This window comes from Akebia trifoliata, chromosome 4 (genome assembly GCF_017979445.1).
Source record: "Akebia trifoliata isolate Shusen 1 chromosome 4, ASM1797944v1, whole genome shotgun sequence".
Lineage (NCBI taxonomy): Eukaryota > Viridiplantae > Streptophyta > Magnoliopsida > Ranunculales > Lardizabalaceae > Akebia > Akebia trifoliata.
The window spans coordinates 33,198,305-33,216,382 of record NC_141378.1 but is presented as its reverse complement, the minus strand read 5'-3'; the positions used below and the strand labels follow the sequence as shown (position 1 = coordinate 33,216,382).

General features: G+C 32.2%; 1 protein-coding gene and 1 pseudogene across 1 annotated transcript; one reads left to right on the top strand and one right to left on the bottom strand.

The window, feature by feature from the left end:
• Positions 1–1,593: 1,593 nt before the first annotated feature.
• LOC147404762 (transcription termination factor MTEF1, chloroplastic pseudogene) lies at positions 1,594–2,866 on the bottom strand (annotated as a pseudogene).
• An 8,685-nt stretch (positions 2,867–11,551) lies between these two features.
• On the top strand, positions 11,552–13,220 carry LOC147404761 (uncharacterized). The gene is made up of 2 exons (XM_086437905.1): positions 11,552–11,561; positions 12,673–13,220. The coding sequence occupies exons 1-2, from the start codon at positions 11,552–11,554 to the stop codon at positions 13,218–13,220; spliced, it is 558 nt and encodes a 185-aa protein (XP_086294031.1).
• The last annotated feature ends 4,858 nt before the right edge of the window (positions 13,221–18,078 follow it).

Sequence of the window (18,078 nt, the reverse complement as noted above, 5' to 3'; positions counted from 1 at the left end):
CTGCAATGAGGTACAAACGGCCACTACTCTAATGAGGTTGGAGTCAGCTCATCTATAACACAATTGGCTCAGATCCCTTAGCTTCATCGAGTCTTTATCCATCTGTCTCTTGTATTATATCATCTCTATCCTTTGTTGTTTCTAATTGTTATTTATCACCTTTTCTTAATTTAAATCGTCTAGTGCAATTTATGGGTTTTTGCTAACTCTATATTCCCAACAACAGAAAAGCATTCAGATTACAAAAGAGAGAAATCCACCCCGTCCCCAAAGGTATTCTAGAAACAACCCCTGTAAAATTGTTGACATTAGGTTTACTCTCTTGACCATAAGTCAAGGTTACATTTCTTTTATGATGTAATAGTGAAATTTTTTTTTTTTTTTTTTTCAAAATGCTCTTCAAATACTTGAATTACTAAATCCAAATTTGAAAAGAATAAAAATTTCACTCCAAAATCAAGAAAAATAAACGTTGACTGAAGGTCAAGGTTGTAAACCTAATCCTGCATTTGGCAAGGGGGTAAACCTAATATCACCGATTTTTCAGGGGGCGGGGGTTTTCTAAAATACCAACTAAAAGAAGGGCAATTTAGTAAAACCTCCCTGTGAAATAGGTGATATTAGTGCTCCCCTGTGAAATGCAAGATGTGGTCTACCCCCTTGACATTCGTTGACCTGGTCGAATCGTTAATAAAAATAATAATTAATTAACAAAGATGGTGAAATGTCAAAAATACCCTTATGTGTTGAAATTACGAAAATATCCTTCAATCAAAGCAATTCAAATCTGTTCGATCTAATCGTTTAAAGACAATATCATTTACAACCCTAATATTTCAACCACTTTTTCATCGATCTAAACCTAAACTTTGTAATTTTGAAGTTTAATCTCATTGTTTCCAACCATTTCTCATCATTTTCAACTCAATTTCATATTTTTCAACCTAATATCAATCTGTTATCCTAAAGGCATTCTTTGACTCAATGCTTAGAATCTTCACATGGAAAACATTGAAACAAAAAAATTAGAGAAAAAAAAAATTGAGAGAAAATATGAAATAATGAAGAAAATAAAATTAGTAACACCCCCATCTTATAAATATATGTTAGTTATACCTTCGCAGTAGACAGTCAAGTACACAAACAAGATTATTTTCATAGAAACTTATGCCTTGAGGACACAATGATTAAAAGACCTCACATTAGAGTTGAAACCTCCATTCATTTCATGAAACATGAGATCTTTAACTTGTTTAATCAAAATATATCCAAAAATCGAAATCAGATTCAAAGATGTTAATGATAGGATTTCAAAGTAATGTATTTAAGGAATAGAACCCTAATACTCTTGAGAAACATTCCAACAATAACAAATACAAATCCTAACTAGTGAGATACTGTAAAATTCTAACTTCATCTTCTTCAAAAAGATGAAGTTGAAATTTGGTTTTCTCTTAATCCAATGGTGTGGAATATTTCAAATCAATGGTTGAAATTTGATTTGAATTGACATTTTTTTTTTCCAATTAAAACAATGGCATTTTGATAATTTAAATGCTACAAAGATAGTTTGAATATTTAGACTGTAGACCATCAAAGAAACAAACGTTGATAACGTTTTAATCGGGTCAACAAAAGTCTAGAGAGTAGACCACATCTTATATTTTGCGGGGGAGTAACCCTAATTTCGCGGGGGAGTGGGGTTACTAAAATATCCCCCCAAAAAACCATTAGGAATGTTCAACGCAATAGACTTTGGTCTCTCAAAACCTATAACGTCCCATTTACATTTACATTTACAAATATTAAAAAAACAAAAAAACAAAAAAAAGGGAAGGAAAAAAAATTATTTGAGGAGAAACCAACATGTAATAATAATATATGGCGAGAGACCCCACATTTGAAGATTTTTGAACGATCTCTTCTTCTCAACCACCTCCATTCCTCTTCATCAACTCCCTAAACTCCTCATTTGTACTTTTAAGCATCAATGACAAAGGGATCTTCTCTCCACTCTCCACAACCTCCTTGTGCCTTGGCTTTATTCTTTTCTCCAAACTGAATGCAAAATACTGAGGGAACTCCTTTAATTCCACCAACTTCCCCTCCATCTCTCCCACAAAGTAACCAAACTTGGGCTTAAAATTATTCTCAATACTAAAAGTAAACAACCCCGGGCACCTCACAACCATCCCCACAGAATCTTCATGTGAAAACCCTAAGCTCACCAAGTATTCCAGCTTAGGAATAAGAGTTTTCTCAACATTTGAGACCAACAAAACTGAATCTTGGTAAGCAAGAGCTTCCAAGTCCTTGAACCCAAGTCTCTGAAGGTAAAATAAAGCTGGTTTAAGCTGGTCTCTGACACTAGAGACCAATAATCTTGGGCACTTGTTGATAGCTTTCCTGAAATTTTGAGTTGGGACTTTAAGGTCTTGTGAGAGGAAATGAAAGACAGGTATGAGGTCATTTTTAATGCTAGAGGACAGGATCTTAGGGCACATTCCAAAGATTCTGCCCATGTCCTTTTGATGGATGCCTTTGGATTGGAGAAAAGAGATGATAGAGTGAATGGAGTCAAGGGTTACCGTGTGGAGAGATGGGTTGAGAGAGAGTGCCTTCCCTGAGTCAACCCCCATTATCTCAAGACATAAGATCTTCTCTTTGAATTGGTCTGACGAGATTGGGAGCTTTTGGAGGACAGTTTTGGGTTTTATTGAGAGGTGTTGGTTCGTTTGGCTATTTTGGATTGGTAAGGAGCTATTGTGAGAGAAGCAGAGTGATTGAAATGCTGCTGCTGCTGCTGCTGGCATGGTGTTGATCTTGATGAGAAAGAGATCCAAAGGTTTGAACGGTTTGAACTTTGAAGTGTCATGTTCCTTTATTATCTCTTTCTAAAGGTTACACGTGGAGTCACATATCAAGTTGATTGGCTATTAGAGGATTTCATGGATTTGTTTGTGTGGATGAGGGATTTTCTTTTGGAAAAATGATTCTATAGATGTGCGGCTTATGATGGAGTATAGTTGTGCCACTTATGAAGTCAAACCATAATCACATGATTTTCAAATTCTTGCAAAAATTCATAAATTTTTTTGATCAACTCATTAATTGGGATTTATCATGGATTATGATGACATTTTTTACCCTTCACCCTCGAATATTTATTTTTTTCTACATTCAAACATCAAGAATGAATAGACATTTAGGGAGGTTGAAGATGATGGATTCAGCATAAAAAACCTATAAATACCATTTGCATATTCCCTGAAATTTTGTCGAATTTTTAATGTAATTTTTCTAAATTTTCTTACTCATATGAAATGGGGTTCTAGAATTGTCAATTTTTATATTTTATGGTAGAATGAGACACAAATGAACAATCTATGAAGAATTACCAATGGTAGATACTTTTTGTAAAACCCTGATTTTCTTGGAAGAAAATCGAGATCCAAAAATTATACATAGATAGATTAATGACCTGGACAATGTATTATAAATCGATGAAAGATGATATATATATCCATTTAATAAAAATACTGAAATTTATAAAAGAACATTATCTTTTAAATCTAACTTCAACAATGAGTTTGAAATATCTGAAAACATGGTTTAGACTATAAATATGCCTATATCTAAATCCCAATTTTTTATATTTTATTTTTTGAAAGTCATGATTTACTTGCAAAGATGGCTAATGATTTTTTATTTTTTTTTGATAATTTGGAAAATCCGATTATGAGTGGCCTCGAGGAGCCATTGCTCATACTGGTTATCGAACACACAACCGACGTACTCTCACTGCTTATTGGATTTGAAATTGCCATTGAGCAAACCCCTCGGGGTTATTATTATTATTAGTATTAGTATTGGTATTATCATTATTTAAGGATTGACTTTTAGAAAACTTAAATTGGATGGCTTATGACCAATACTGAACTTTGAAGTTTGTAGGCCCAAGTAGATATTTCAATATAAAATATGTACAACTAAAACTGAAATATTTTCATTTCATTATTTCAATTCTTTTGAGAAGTAGGGCATAAGATGGGTCAAATTTTATCTGAAATATGACTGATCCAAATTTAGTGGGATTGGTCTGAATGAAAAATAGGTCGAATACGGTTGGATGTCCCTTGATCCGAGTTGGATATGGATCCATCCCTATATTCACATGATATATTGCTTTGAAAATTATATTTCTAGGTTTTCAATACATCCCTTTCTACTAATTTAATATAGGGTGAATTCTTATAGAAATAAAAAAGAATATAATGCTAAAATTGAATAATATAGCAATTGACAAAGAAATATAATAGAAAAAGTAGTGAACGACCTGGAATTATCCGACCCGACTTGAATCAAGCAATTTGGTCTAGTCGGATCCGAATCAAATGAAAGCATTATGATTCATATATGATTTTCTCTAGTAGGATCTAACTTGAATTTGGATACAGATTCAAATGTAGATAAAAAAAAATGGATCTGAATGTGGATACCATCATATCTGGTCCGGGTCTAACTCATTTTAAGCCCTATTGAGAAGTTCTATAGGTCCATTTTCACCCCCAACCATCAACCTTAAATTTGATCTACTTAGAGAACGATCTGACTTCGACCTAAAAGAAGAAAAGATTCAGGACTCCAAGATTTTTGTTCTAACCCAAGAAAATTTGATTTTGGAGTGAAAGGATCCTTAGACAGTTCCAAGGTTCGGTTCCTTTTTAGTCCAAAATCAAATCTAGTTAGGGTAGGCTACATAAAGAGGTAGGAAATGTCACACCCCAAGATTTGGAATCAGTATTATCCCAAATCTTGATGGTGATTAATCATAATTTAAAACAGTGGTGGTGTCAAAAGAGATTTGGGACAGAGCTTCCTTTATATTTTCACAATCATAAAGGAACCTATAGGCCGTGTTTGTTTTCCCCGTTATACTATCCAAACCAAGGTGTAAGATATGCTATTCACATTATCTGTGTTTGGGAGGTTCCATGCATGACAACGCAAACAAGAAGACCAGAAAAGGGGGATCCCACCAAAGTTGGGATTCCCCTCTCCCACATCTTTTTCATCAACTCTTCTTAGGTGAAAATGTTAGAATCCATGTGATGTTTTGGCCTCATTGACCTAGATCCATTGACCTCCATGGTTTTAGTTTCTAAATTGCACGTGGATCGTATAATATAATAGATATTAATTTTAAATGGAAACCCAATATTATTAGAATTATATTCTTTAAGGAATTAGTAAGAGACCTTGATGAATAGGAAACATACTAAAAAAATTAATTTAGGCCTCCAAGCTTCATCTATAAAAGGGATTGGCTAACCTCGTATTAAAGTTGTTGAAAAGACATGAAACGTTGAGATAAAAAAAAGTGATATCCATCGATCACAAAAATCAGCCAATTCAAATAAAGAAAATGGAGAAGATGAGTAAAAAAAAAAACAACTATCTGATTGAGGTTTCGCAAAGCACGAGGAAAGAAGACATTAAATGGATCATCTTTAAAAGTATTGGATTAAAGGTTTAGCGATGACAAAAGGTGAGTAATGATAATTTAAACTAGATTTTGTTCATGAATGATTGTTTGAGATATGTGTTTGATTGATTCTATTGGGACAAAATAATAGTCGTGTTGAGATTTGAATGTATAAAATAATCAACATGTGGTATCAGAGCATAAATTTTGAATATCCATATCTTGACTACCATTCATGGATAAAAGATTTTAATGACTTAAAAGATTTTAATGACTTATAAAATTCTTGTGATAATTTCTTAAACTCATTATGTACCATAATTACTGGGTTTTTCATAGTTTTTTTTACATGTATATTTGATTTTTAATTTTGATTTTACATCTATATTTGATTTCTAATTTTTGTTTTATATATATGTTAATTTTCAATTTCAGTTATGCATTTATATTTAATTTCCAATTTTGATTTTATATGTATGATAATTTCCAATTTCGATTTTATATGTATATTTGATTTCTAACTTCGGTTTTACATGTATGTTAATTTCTAATTTCATTTTTGCATGTATATTTAATTTTCAATTTTAGTTTTTACATGTATGTTAATTTCCAATTTCGATTTTGCATGTATGCTAATTTTTAATTTTGGTTTTACATATATATTTAATTTCCAATTTTGGTTTATGCATGTATGTTAAGTTACCAATTTCGATTTTGGGATTTTGATGTGATGTGTATATGATTCTAATTTTAGTTATTGATATTATTTTGTTTTGATATAAGATTAAGATAAAATAAAATAATATTTTATTTTAGGATTTTTGACCAATTGAACTTTAGTTTGGGCATTTGACTTTTATTATCAAAAATATTATACCATATCATGTTAGTGAAATATTAAAATTTGATTTAACCAATTTAGTAATATTATTGAACAATTTAGAGAAATATAAATTTCTTAATTTTGTAACTGTCAAAGTGGCCTTAATTAGCAACATTTATGAGTTTTCTAATTGTATTAATTTAGTCATCGAGGTGACATTAAAGAAAAATAATGTTTATAATTACAAACTCAATTAGGAAAATGAGATTAGTCTAAAAGAGAATTTCATTTAACTAATTGAACTTTGGGTAAGGTAATATAATTTACATAATTTAACAGAGTTAGAATTAGATACCCAAAGGTAATAAAATTGACTAAATAAATTATAGAAATTATATTAGTCTTATAGGGTAAATAAAATTAGTCTTTACCCTTGAATGAGTGAACAATGAATATACCTAGTTTAACCCAAATGATAAATTTAAGTGATATTAATGAGTTCATCATTATTTAATATAACTTAAAGCACTAATTAGAGCATTGTCCTCATAAACAATAAATATAAATTCTTGGTTCGCTGCATTCTCATGCATCCACCATCCTAATCTTAATTGGATCGAACTTGTGGGGCCCCCAAAACACTAATACAAAGTCCCATGTCAAATCTCGAGGTACTAAGTGATACCTTAAAATTTCGGCATGGTTTTTTCTTTTTATGTTAGCATTTTAAGATACTAAATACCTGCTTCACCTGATAAATAATATACATTATATCATACATATATACATACAAAATATAATAATAGCAGAAGCCTATATACATCTAATAACGTACGATAGATTATAGTGCGGAAGAAAAAATTAATATACAGGATTATACAGAAACTCCTCACTCTAACAAAAGTCCTAACATTTAAACCGAAATCTATAATACTACATGGACAACTAACGCCTTTAGGGTATAGCCCAGTGTTTATTATGAAATGACTCTAGTCGTCTATCTGACCTACTAGATAACCCTCACTCATACTCTACACCTGCTTTGCCAAGCTCCGAATCTCAAACTAAAAAAAGGGAGAAGGAAAGGATGAATAACAATGGTTACTTGGTAGGAAAATAAATAATTCCTGTCAATAATCTCTCATAACATAAATGAGTAAGCATATTAAGTCATTTTAACATACGCAAAGTTTTACAGAATAAACTACGATTAACTGGTACATATGGTCAGGGATGAGCAATTAAATATTTTAAAATTCATATTACATCAATCAGTAGTACTCACTATAACGTTTGCTTTTATACAAATCTAATTGAACAAATGGAAACATGAAACATACATTTCATTTTATACATCAAAATAAGGTAATAGATACATAATACATAATGGTGGAGTAGTGGAATTAGAGAGTTGGGATTCACGACTAAATCGCTCCAAGTCGGGACATGATGTTTCATAATAAAGTATTAGTTCTTGATTTTGTGGCTGGTCACTGTTTACCACACTTGCGAGACCATTTATCTGACTCAGACTGGCCATTTGACGTGATCGTAAGCAATGAATCTCTTTTCAATGTGTCAAAATATTCGACTACTATAGATTGTTAGGGATCACTGACTAATTATCTTCGACTATGCCTATCAGGCGTACATGTGATTTATAAATATACAATTCCATTCGCATATGATCACCTTTACATTACAAGTTCACTAGTAAAGTTAGAGAGGAATAAAATCAGATTCTAGTTGTGACTCCATTCTCATACGCATCCCATGCCACGTATGAGTTTGGTTGTCCTTACCGTACATCCCAGGATAGTATATTACTCCGAATGATATGGCAGACTATCCCTTTAGGTATTCACAAGCTTTTAACAATTCACAAAATAGTTACATAAATATCATTTTTTTCTTTAAAAATAAATAAGAAATTAACATTACAAAGTTGAGAATGGATATCCAATTTCCTACTATGCAACTGTGGCCACGCGATCTAAAATAAATAATATAATAGAAACATAAACTACGCATCGCGCTACAGAAAGTAAATAAACATGCTACCAATATCATTATCCTTAGATATCCGTTCAGCAACCTACACAGAACATTATAATGTAAAATGCAGACATCACTCCTCAGGTGTGATTCTTACATTTTACTGTTTCATCCCCTTTTATTCTTTTTTCAATTTTAGCACTTTTTACGTTTTCAAACACATCATTCATTTTTCGATATTCATTCACTCAAATATTCATTTTTTGATATTAAATCTTTTTTTACACTTTGAAATTTATTTTTATCATTTAAATTGAAAGTTTACAAAACTTATATTAAAACGGGGTTCAAGTAGTGCACAGAACTCAACTGGCGGAAATAACCTGGTGAAATATTCTACCCACGTATAATTTGTTATAAAATACAATTAAACACATTAAATATGAAGGTCTAGGCGTGAATTTAAAATAACAAAAAAAATTATATATTTTTGAAACACACAATAATTTTTTGTTAAAATCCTAAATGCATTTTTCACGATTTACGGTTACTAATAGAAATTGAAGGTCCCTACCAATTTCTATGAAAAAAAATTGAAGTATGTGCACGAAAATCGAGATGATCGATGTGGAAATCGAGGTGGATAGGGCGTCGATGAGGGCTATTTTTGAATTAGGTCTGGTGGTTCTGAAGATCTCGATGTCATTATCCTTTCTCTCTTCTATAGCGGAGGACGGTTTAGGCTTAAAGTAGCTGAAATCTAAGGTAGAAGTTTCAAAATTCATGTGTATCGTACGACTATTTTTTAATGAAATGGGAAGAAAGAAAAGCGAAAAAGAAAAGAAAATGGGTGGATTTTATAGAGGTCGAAATTACAGATGTTTTTCCCTTCTTCGTTGGAAGTTGACAACGATCCGTTTGCGACGAATCTAAGGTTGAAAGTTGGAAAAAAAATCAAATATTTTTTTTTAAACTTTTAGCTAGTTTTTTTTGCATTGGGGGAAAATATGAATAGTGATTTTCGTTTTAAAATTTATTTATATAAGTTGCGGGACAAAATCGATATTTTACATATTGTTTCGTTTAACGATAACTTGACTGTCCGAACTCCAAAAGTGACGAGTGAATATTCTATTTTATATAATTTTTCGTTTCGGACCTAATGACATGATTAAATTCTACAAATTCTATCTCTAACAAAAATTCACATTTTTGGCCCAATGGGACCCTAAAATTGACGGTGTTTCTATTTTTGACGATAATTCAATTTTCTGGACTCCAAAAATGACGTGTAAATAGTCAATTTTCTATAATTTTTCGTTACGAACCCAATGGTATGATCAAATTTTAAATATTCTTGCTCTAACGAAAAGTCATTTTTTTAGCCTGGTCCACTCGAAAATTGACGATTTTGCAACTTTTCTGTTCGGACTCACATTTGAGTTTACTTATAAGCTAAAGTATGTTTTTCAACTATTTTGAATCCAATGGTGAGGTCAAATTTCATTAAAAATGATCAGAATAATCTTAAAATTTTACTCTATGTCCCATTTTTAGAATTTTCTCAAAATTCTATTTTTTTTCTCAAGATACGAAACACAAACTCGAATTTTTTACATTCTCCCCCTTAATAAAAATTTTATCATCGAAATTGAAACTATACCTTATCAAGCTTTGTTGCTATTCCACTAACACGACATGTATAATAAACAACACCTATTTTTGATTATCATCTATTCTTGGTCCCAAGTCAATCTCATTTATAACTCATAACCTTATGTCACCTATATTGCATCAACCCAACACATTAATTAATTAATCACTCTAATTCAAACTCATACTCCACTAATTTATTATTTGTATAACTCTAAGATAACAATCAATTCACATTATACCAATTCCCTACCAATCTCTATCAACAACAACCCTTTCACATTTTCTCTATCCTTTAGCTTTACTTCTCTCACCAATTACACCGTCTATTATATTTTACTCATACTTGCCATGAATATTACTTCTCAATGCATAGTCTTATCGCAAACACATCACTACCATTTGCACACCATTTAATACTTCTTAATAAAATAATATATAATATCCATATATAATATTCCCTTATTATAATGCAGATATATCTTTCAATTTTTATTTTTTTTTTTTGATTTGTAGTTCCAGTGAAAATTCTAAAGTTGATGAACGTCCCAAAATTAGAAAGAGAAAATGTTATCAACCGTCGTGTTTGCTAGTAGTCACCGTCCTTGGAGTTCATTATAGACCATCCGCAATTTAAGCAATTAACAAAGCACATGTATGTTGGTGTCTTCCTCCTTGTTTAATTTCTTTGTAAGCAAGTGGTGTAAAAAGTTGAACAATATATTGTACTGAGCTTCTTGGAATTTGTGATCGACCATTCAAAATCTAAGCAATTAACAAAGTAGGCACACATGTACATTGGTGTATGTATTTTTTTTCTATGTAAACGTGTATTGTTAAAAGTTAAAAAAAAAAAAAAATTGTATTGTGCTTCTTAGGGCATACACCATATCTTATATGATTTATGTGTGTAATTTTAAATCCCATCCTATTTCCGTAATACTGTTCTAATTTCCTAAAAAAGTAAAATACAAGTTATTGTTGTTTTTAAGATCAAGGGTGTACATGTGATTCATTGACTGATGATGATACATTACTCTCTGCAAGAGCCTTCTTTTAATGCTCCAATATTGAAGCCGAATGTGGGATTTTGGAATCTATTTTCATTTATGATGTGCTTGCACTTTTGCTGCACAAGTGTAAGACCTTGTGTTACAGATTAAAACTAGTTTTTGAAAAGTGAGAATGGAATTCTTAGGCACTATTTGTAAAATTCTCAAATAATTTTGCCACCACCTCAAGAAGACTCTACATTTGCCATCCACATTTTGATGTTTCTGTTAACTCTGTTTTTTTCGACAGATCATAAAACCCCAATTTTCGGAGCTCTTTAGGTGGTCCATGATTTCTTCATCACGTCTCTTAAGGCTTAGAGACGTGACCCACTAAGAGATCGAAGTGTGGAAACTAATCCGATCGTGAATGAGTGCTTGATGGAAGCCATGTTCAAGGTTGGTTATTTAAGCTTGGTTTTGGTCCCCAAACTCTACGCTCTCTCAATCTCCTTCAGTGTACACCATCTAACGTGAGTGGATCCAAGTTTGGAAGTACCAACGGAGACAGAAAAATAGCGACAATAGATTGTGTACGAATCAATGGCTGGAGGTATGATATTTATACGATTTTGGGGCATTTTTCAGATTTAGATTCTCAGATTATTTTCGTGTTTATTTTGAGAATCGATTTTCATTTTCAGATTTGATTCTCCTAAATTTTTATTTCCGTATTATTGAGAATCAAATTTTCAGATTAATTTTTGTACAACATTTGATATCAGAGCCTCCATAATCTCTGCCTTGATATTTTTTAATTTTTATTATGCATCCAAAAATATATATATTATTTTCTGTTTTTGTTTGAAATTTTATTTTTTTTTAAATTTAAGTTTGATGCATATTGGAACAAGAAATCTTTGAGAAATTAGATTTTTAATTTTTATGTAATTTTTAAACAATCTTTTAGAGTTTTATCTGATGAGTTGTATCGGATCCAAATCGGATAGAAATCGATCGAAATCGGATAGAAATCGAATAAACTGAAAGTTGAAGAAAACAAATTTCTATAAATAAAATAAATTCTAAAATTATTTAGGCATTTATTGAGCAACATGCCTACCTTTTATTTATTTATTTATTTATTTTGCATATGATATTCAGTTTGTTTAATTGTATGCAATTTATTCATATTTGCATTTTGCTTATATTAATTATGCAAAATTTTGGATAAATATTTATGCTCGAAATTAGAGGATTAATTTTGCAATAATTATGCTTAAAATATTATTATTTTTTACATATTTTTATATTTAATTATGTAAATTATTAAGTTCTATTATGAGAATAATTAAGTGCATAAGATTAACATAATTATAGTTAAACTATGCAATATATTCTCATAAAACTTAAATTTTAAGCACAATAGAATTATGTCTAAGTGATTCATATAATTTTAGTTAATTAGAGAATAGCCACAACATCTTTAATTAAATAAAACTATAATTAATTAGGATCACATAAAGATTATTTAGACATTAATTGTAATTAATTAGATAAATTCTATCACAAAGAATAATTGAATCTATTTTAATTAAAAATTTAGCCCACAAGCAATTTTTTTGTCATTAGATTCAATTTTTAAGCATGATTTACATTGGTAAAATATGAAATTTTATTTAAGTCTCAATTTTAACATAAACATGTAATTTTAATTTATGCAGCTTCACAAACTACGAATATTTCTGATATCCGATGTGATATTCCCGAATTAAAGGGTGATAACTATAAAGTATGGAAAGAGAGAATTCTCCTTCACTTAGGATGGATGGACATTGATTATGCTATTAGGAAAGACGAACCACCTGCAATTTACGATACTGACTCTACAACGGATATTACGCTTTATGAAAAATGGGAGCGATCTAATCGTTTCAGCGTAATGTTCATTAAGACAAAAATCTTTGCTGGTATTCGTAATTCTGTAGATCAGCATGATAATGTCCAGGACTTGCTGAAAGCCATTGGTGATCAATTTATCACTTTAGAGAAGCCACTCGCAAGTACCCTAATCATGAAGTTCTCATCCCTAAGGCTCACCAATGTCAAAGGTGTGCATGAACACATCATGCATATGAAGGATATTATGGCTCAATTAAAGAATCTCGAGGTTGAAATGTCGGAGACCTTTCTGGTGCACTATATTCTGAATACCCTTCCGCATCAATACGGACCTTTCAAAATCTCTTACAACATACATAAAGACAAATGATCAATTAATGAATTCATGACCATGTATATTCAAGGGGAAGGAAGGTTAATGATGGAACTAGGTGAGAGTGCAATGCTGGCTACGCAAGGAAAGGGCAAATTTCAGGCTAATCAGAAAGGGAAAGGTAAAATACCTCCCCAAGCTGATATCAAGAAAAATCCAAGTGTTTCTTCTGTAAAAAGATGGGACATGTGAAGAAAGAATGTACCAAATTTAAGAAATGGCTTGAGGACAAAGGTAATTCAATTTCATTTGTTTGTTATGAATCTAATATGGTTAATGTAAATATTAACACAGGGTGGATTGATTCTGGTTCAACAATCCACATTTCAAATTCCTTGCAGGGTTTGCAAAACTTAAGGAAGCCAGTGGGAAGTGAGCAAAACATATTATCCGGAAACAAGAAAAAAAATGTTTTGCTATATAATTTTAAGTAGTGGTTTTATTTTAGAGTTAGAAAAGACCTTTTATGTTCCAAGTTTTTCTAGAAACTTGATTTCAATTCCAAGACTTGTACCTTTTGGATATTTATTTCACTTTTCAGAACATCTTTTAGTTTATTTTACAAATCTGATTGTGTTGGGAATGATTTTTTGTCTGATGGTCTTTACTGCATTAATTTACAAAACAATGCCACTCATAATGCTATGCATGTTAAAATTGGTTTTAAAATATGTGTTCTTAATGAGGATTCCTCTACATTATGGTACTAGAGATTAGGTAATATCTCCATAGAAAGGATTAAAAGATTAGTAAATGATGGGGTACTTAGTACTCTGGATTTTATTGATTTTGAGACTTGTGTGAACTGCATAAAGGGAAAGCAGACCAACAAATCAAAGAAAGGTACAAATAGGAGCTCAGTTATATTAGAAATCATACACACTGATATATGTAGTCTAGACATGGACTCACATGGTCAAAAATACTTCATCCCCTTCATAGATGATTATTCACGATACATGTATCTTTGCATGCTTCATAACAAGAACGAAGCATTAGATGCCTTTAAAATCTTTAATGTTGAAGTAAAGAAACAATGCGACAAGTAAATTAAGATTGTGAGATCAGATAGAGGTGGAGAATATTATAGTAGATACACGGAAAATGGATAAGCACCTGGGCTATTTGTAAAGTTTCTTCAAGAGCATGGGATTGTTGCTCAATACACCATGCCTGGTTCACCAGATCAGAATGGTGTAACAGAAAGAAAAAATTGAACATTATTGGACATGGTGTGGAGTATGCTAAGCAACTCCAATCTTTCTAATTCCTTGTGGGCTGAAGCACTTAAGACGGTAGTGTATATATTAAACCGAGTTCCAACCAAGGTTGTTTCTAAAACGCCATTTGAATTATGGAAAGGTTGGAAATCGAGTTTGCGACATATGAGCGTTTGGGGATGTCTGTCTGAAGTAAGAATTTATAATCCACAAGAAAAAAAATTGGACCCAATGACCATTAGTGGGTATTTCATTGAATATGCTTAAAGGTCTAAATGTTACAGATTTTTTTGTCCATCTTACAGCACTAGGATTGTGGAATCAAGAAATGCAAAGTTTCTTGAAAATGACTTGATCAATGGAAGCGATCAAATCAGGACTATAGGTTTTAAGAAGGATCATTCAAAGTCTCAACTTTCCACATCAGGTGATAGATTGGTTATTGTTCACAGCACCCCTCAAGTACAAATTGGTGTTGAACAACCAATCATTGAAGTTCCACAAGCTGTTGACAACATTCCGGTAGATCAGATTGTTCAAGAGTTGCCCGAGACTTCTGAACAACGAGTTGAACCTCATACTTCCGAGGAAGATGATGGTGCGACATTAAGAAGATCTGCTAGAACCAAGAGGTCAGCATTTTCTGGTGATTATGTTGTGTATCTGCAAAAATCTGACTACATCATTGGAGTCGAAAAGGATCCTGAATCTTTTTTGCAAGCCATGAGTTGCAAAGAATCAGAATTATAGTACAATGTCGTAAAGGAAGAGATGAATTCTATGAAGAGTAACGGAGTCTGGAACCTTGTTGAATTGCCTAATAGTGCAAAAGTCATTGGTTGTAAATGGGTCTTTAAGACAAAGAAAGACTCATTAGGCAACATTGAGAGATACAAGGCAAGACTCGTCGCTAAGAGATTCACTCAGAAGGAAGGAATCGATTACACGGAGACTTTTTCTCCCGTATATAAGAAAGATTCTTTGCGTGCTATTTTGACAATAGTAGCCCATTTTGACTTAGAGTTATAACAAATAGATGTGAAAACGGCGTTTCTTAATGGAGATCTAAAGGATGAGGTTTACATGAAACAACCTGAAGGATTCCCCTTTAGTGATGGTGAGCAATTGGTTTGCAAGCTTAAGAAATCCATATACGATTTAAAACAAGTATCCCGCCAATGGTATTTAAAATTTCATAATGTAATTTCTTCATTTGATTTTGTAGAAAATATTATGGATCTATGTATATACCAGAAGGTTAATGGGAGTAAAATCTATTTTCTTATTTTATATGTGGATGATATTTTGCTAGCAACTAATGATTAGGGTTTGCTGTATGAGGTGAAACAATTCCTCTCTAAAAATTTTGATATGAAGGATATGGGTGAGGCGTCTTATGTCATTGGCATTAAGATCTATAAAGACAGATTTTGAGGTATCTTGGGTCTGTCGCAGGAAACCTATATCAGTAAGGTTTTAGAGAGATTTCAGATGAAGGATTGTTTACCATGTGTTGCTCCTATTGTGAAGGGTGATAGGTTCAATTTGAACCAATGTCCGAAGAACGATCTTGAAAAGGAACAAATGAAAAACATTCCATATGCTTCTGCTGTTGGAAGCCTAATGTATCAGGTCTACACAAGACCTGACTTGCATTTGTTGTGGGAATGTTGGGACGATATCAGAGTAATCCAGGTTTAGACTACTGGAGAGCTACAAAGAAAGTGATGAGGTACCTTCAAGGAACTAAAAATTACATGCTTATGTATAGACGGATGAACAATCTGAAAGTAATTGGTTACTCAGATTCAGACTTTGCTGGTTGTGTTGATTTACGCAAATCAACATTAGGTTACATTTTTATGATGACTGGTGGAGCTGTATCATGGAGAAGTGCTAAGCAGACCTTGACTGCCACTTCCACTATGGAAGTTGAGTTCGTTTCTTGTTTTGAGGCTACTTCGCATGGTGTATAGCTTAAGAGTTTTATATCTGGGCTTAGAATTATGGATTCTATCTCTAGGCCATTGAGAATGTATTGCGACAGTTCAGCTGTTGTTTTCATGGCTAAAAACAACAAAAGTGGAAGTCGAAGTAAACATATCGACATTAAGTATTTAGCTATAAGGGAACGTGTCAAAGAAAAGAAAGTGGTTATTGAGCACGTTAGCACTGAATTGATGATCGCTGATCCTTTGACTAAAGGCATGCCACCATTGAAATTCAAAGATCATGTAATGAATATGGGACTTGGTTCCATTATGTAGTTTTTTCATTGTATGTACAATGTTATTTAATGAAACTCTTCTAATTATGATGTTTTCTCATATTTATGTGCACCTTAATTTATTTTGAGAAACTTCATTTGTGCAGGACCAGAATAAACATAGGGTTTATTCATTAAGAAATGTTACCACATAAAGTATAATATTAAGAAATAAATACATTGTAATACATGGAAGGTAATACTCGTCATTAGAGGATTTATCGCTATGATTCATGTATTTATTACTTAATACAGATTATCGATGGGTTTAAGATAAGACATTTGCATTGTGGACCAAGTGGGAGAATGTTAGCTCCGATTTTCTTGGTAGATCATAAAACCCCAATTTTCGGAGCTCTTTAGGTGGTCCACGATTTCTTCATCACGTCTCTTAAGGCTTAGAGACGTGACCCACTAAGAGATAGAAGTGTGGCAACTAATCCGATCGTGAATGAGTCCTTGATAGAAGCCTCATTCAAGGTTGGTTATTTAAGCTTGGTTTTGGTCCCCAAACTCTACACTCTCTCAATCTCCTTCAGTGTACACCATCTAACGTGAGTGGATCCGAGTTTGGAAGTACCAACCGAGACAGAAAAACAGCGACAATAGGTTACGTACGAATCAATGGCTGGAGGTATGATCTTTATACGATTTTTGGGCATTTTTCAGATTTGGCTTCTGAGACTATTTCCGTGTTTATTTTGAGAATCGATTTTCATTTTCAGATTTGATTCTCCTAAATTTTTATTTCCGTATTATTGAGAATCAATTTTTCAGATTAATTTCTGTACAACAGTTTCCTCTAGCAAAAATTATGGATAGCGTCTCTCCCACCCCTTTCAATCCCCACTTATCTTCGTATTAACTCCAACTTCATCTGAGGAATAATAATAAACATCGGTTTACAATCCATTGTTTATCGGGCTGATGTCTTAAGTCTGAGACTTTACGTATCAGTTACAAGTCGATGTCTAAAGTGTTATTTTTAAAATAAAATAAAAAACAACTTTTCTATTTTTTGCACATCCGTCACCTGCTGCTGAAATAGACCCAAACAAAGAATATCAAGGTTCTTCGTCACATTAATTTATACACAAAAAGACTTACGTTGAGTCATAGTTTACAAAATTACCTAATAGTGCTAAATAAATTCCAGCAAAATGGAAAATTCATCGAACATGAACACCCAAGCATACTTTACAATGAGATGAACTACTGGAATGCTTGAGAGATGAGGACGAGGGGGAAAAAAGAAAAAAGGAGATAAAGGTAGACATCTCTTATTAACTTTTCCTCCAAGTGTCAAAGTATTGAATCGGCAAAGATTCCTTGCCTGCAAATCGAAAAACTTGTTACTTGGAAACCAAAT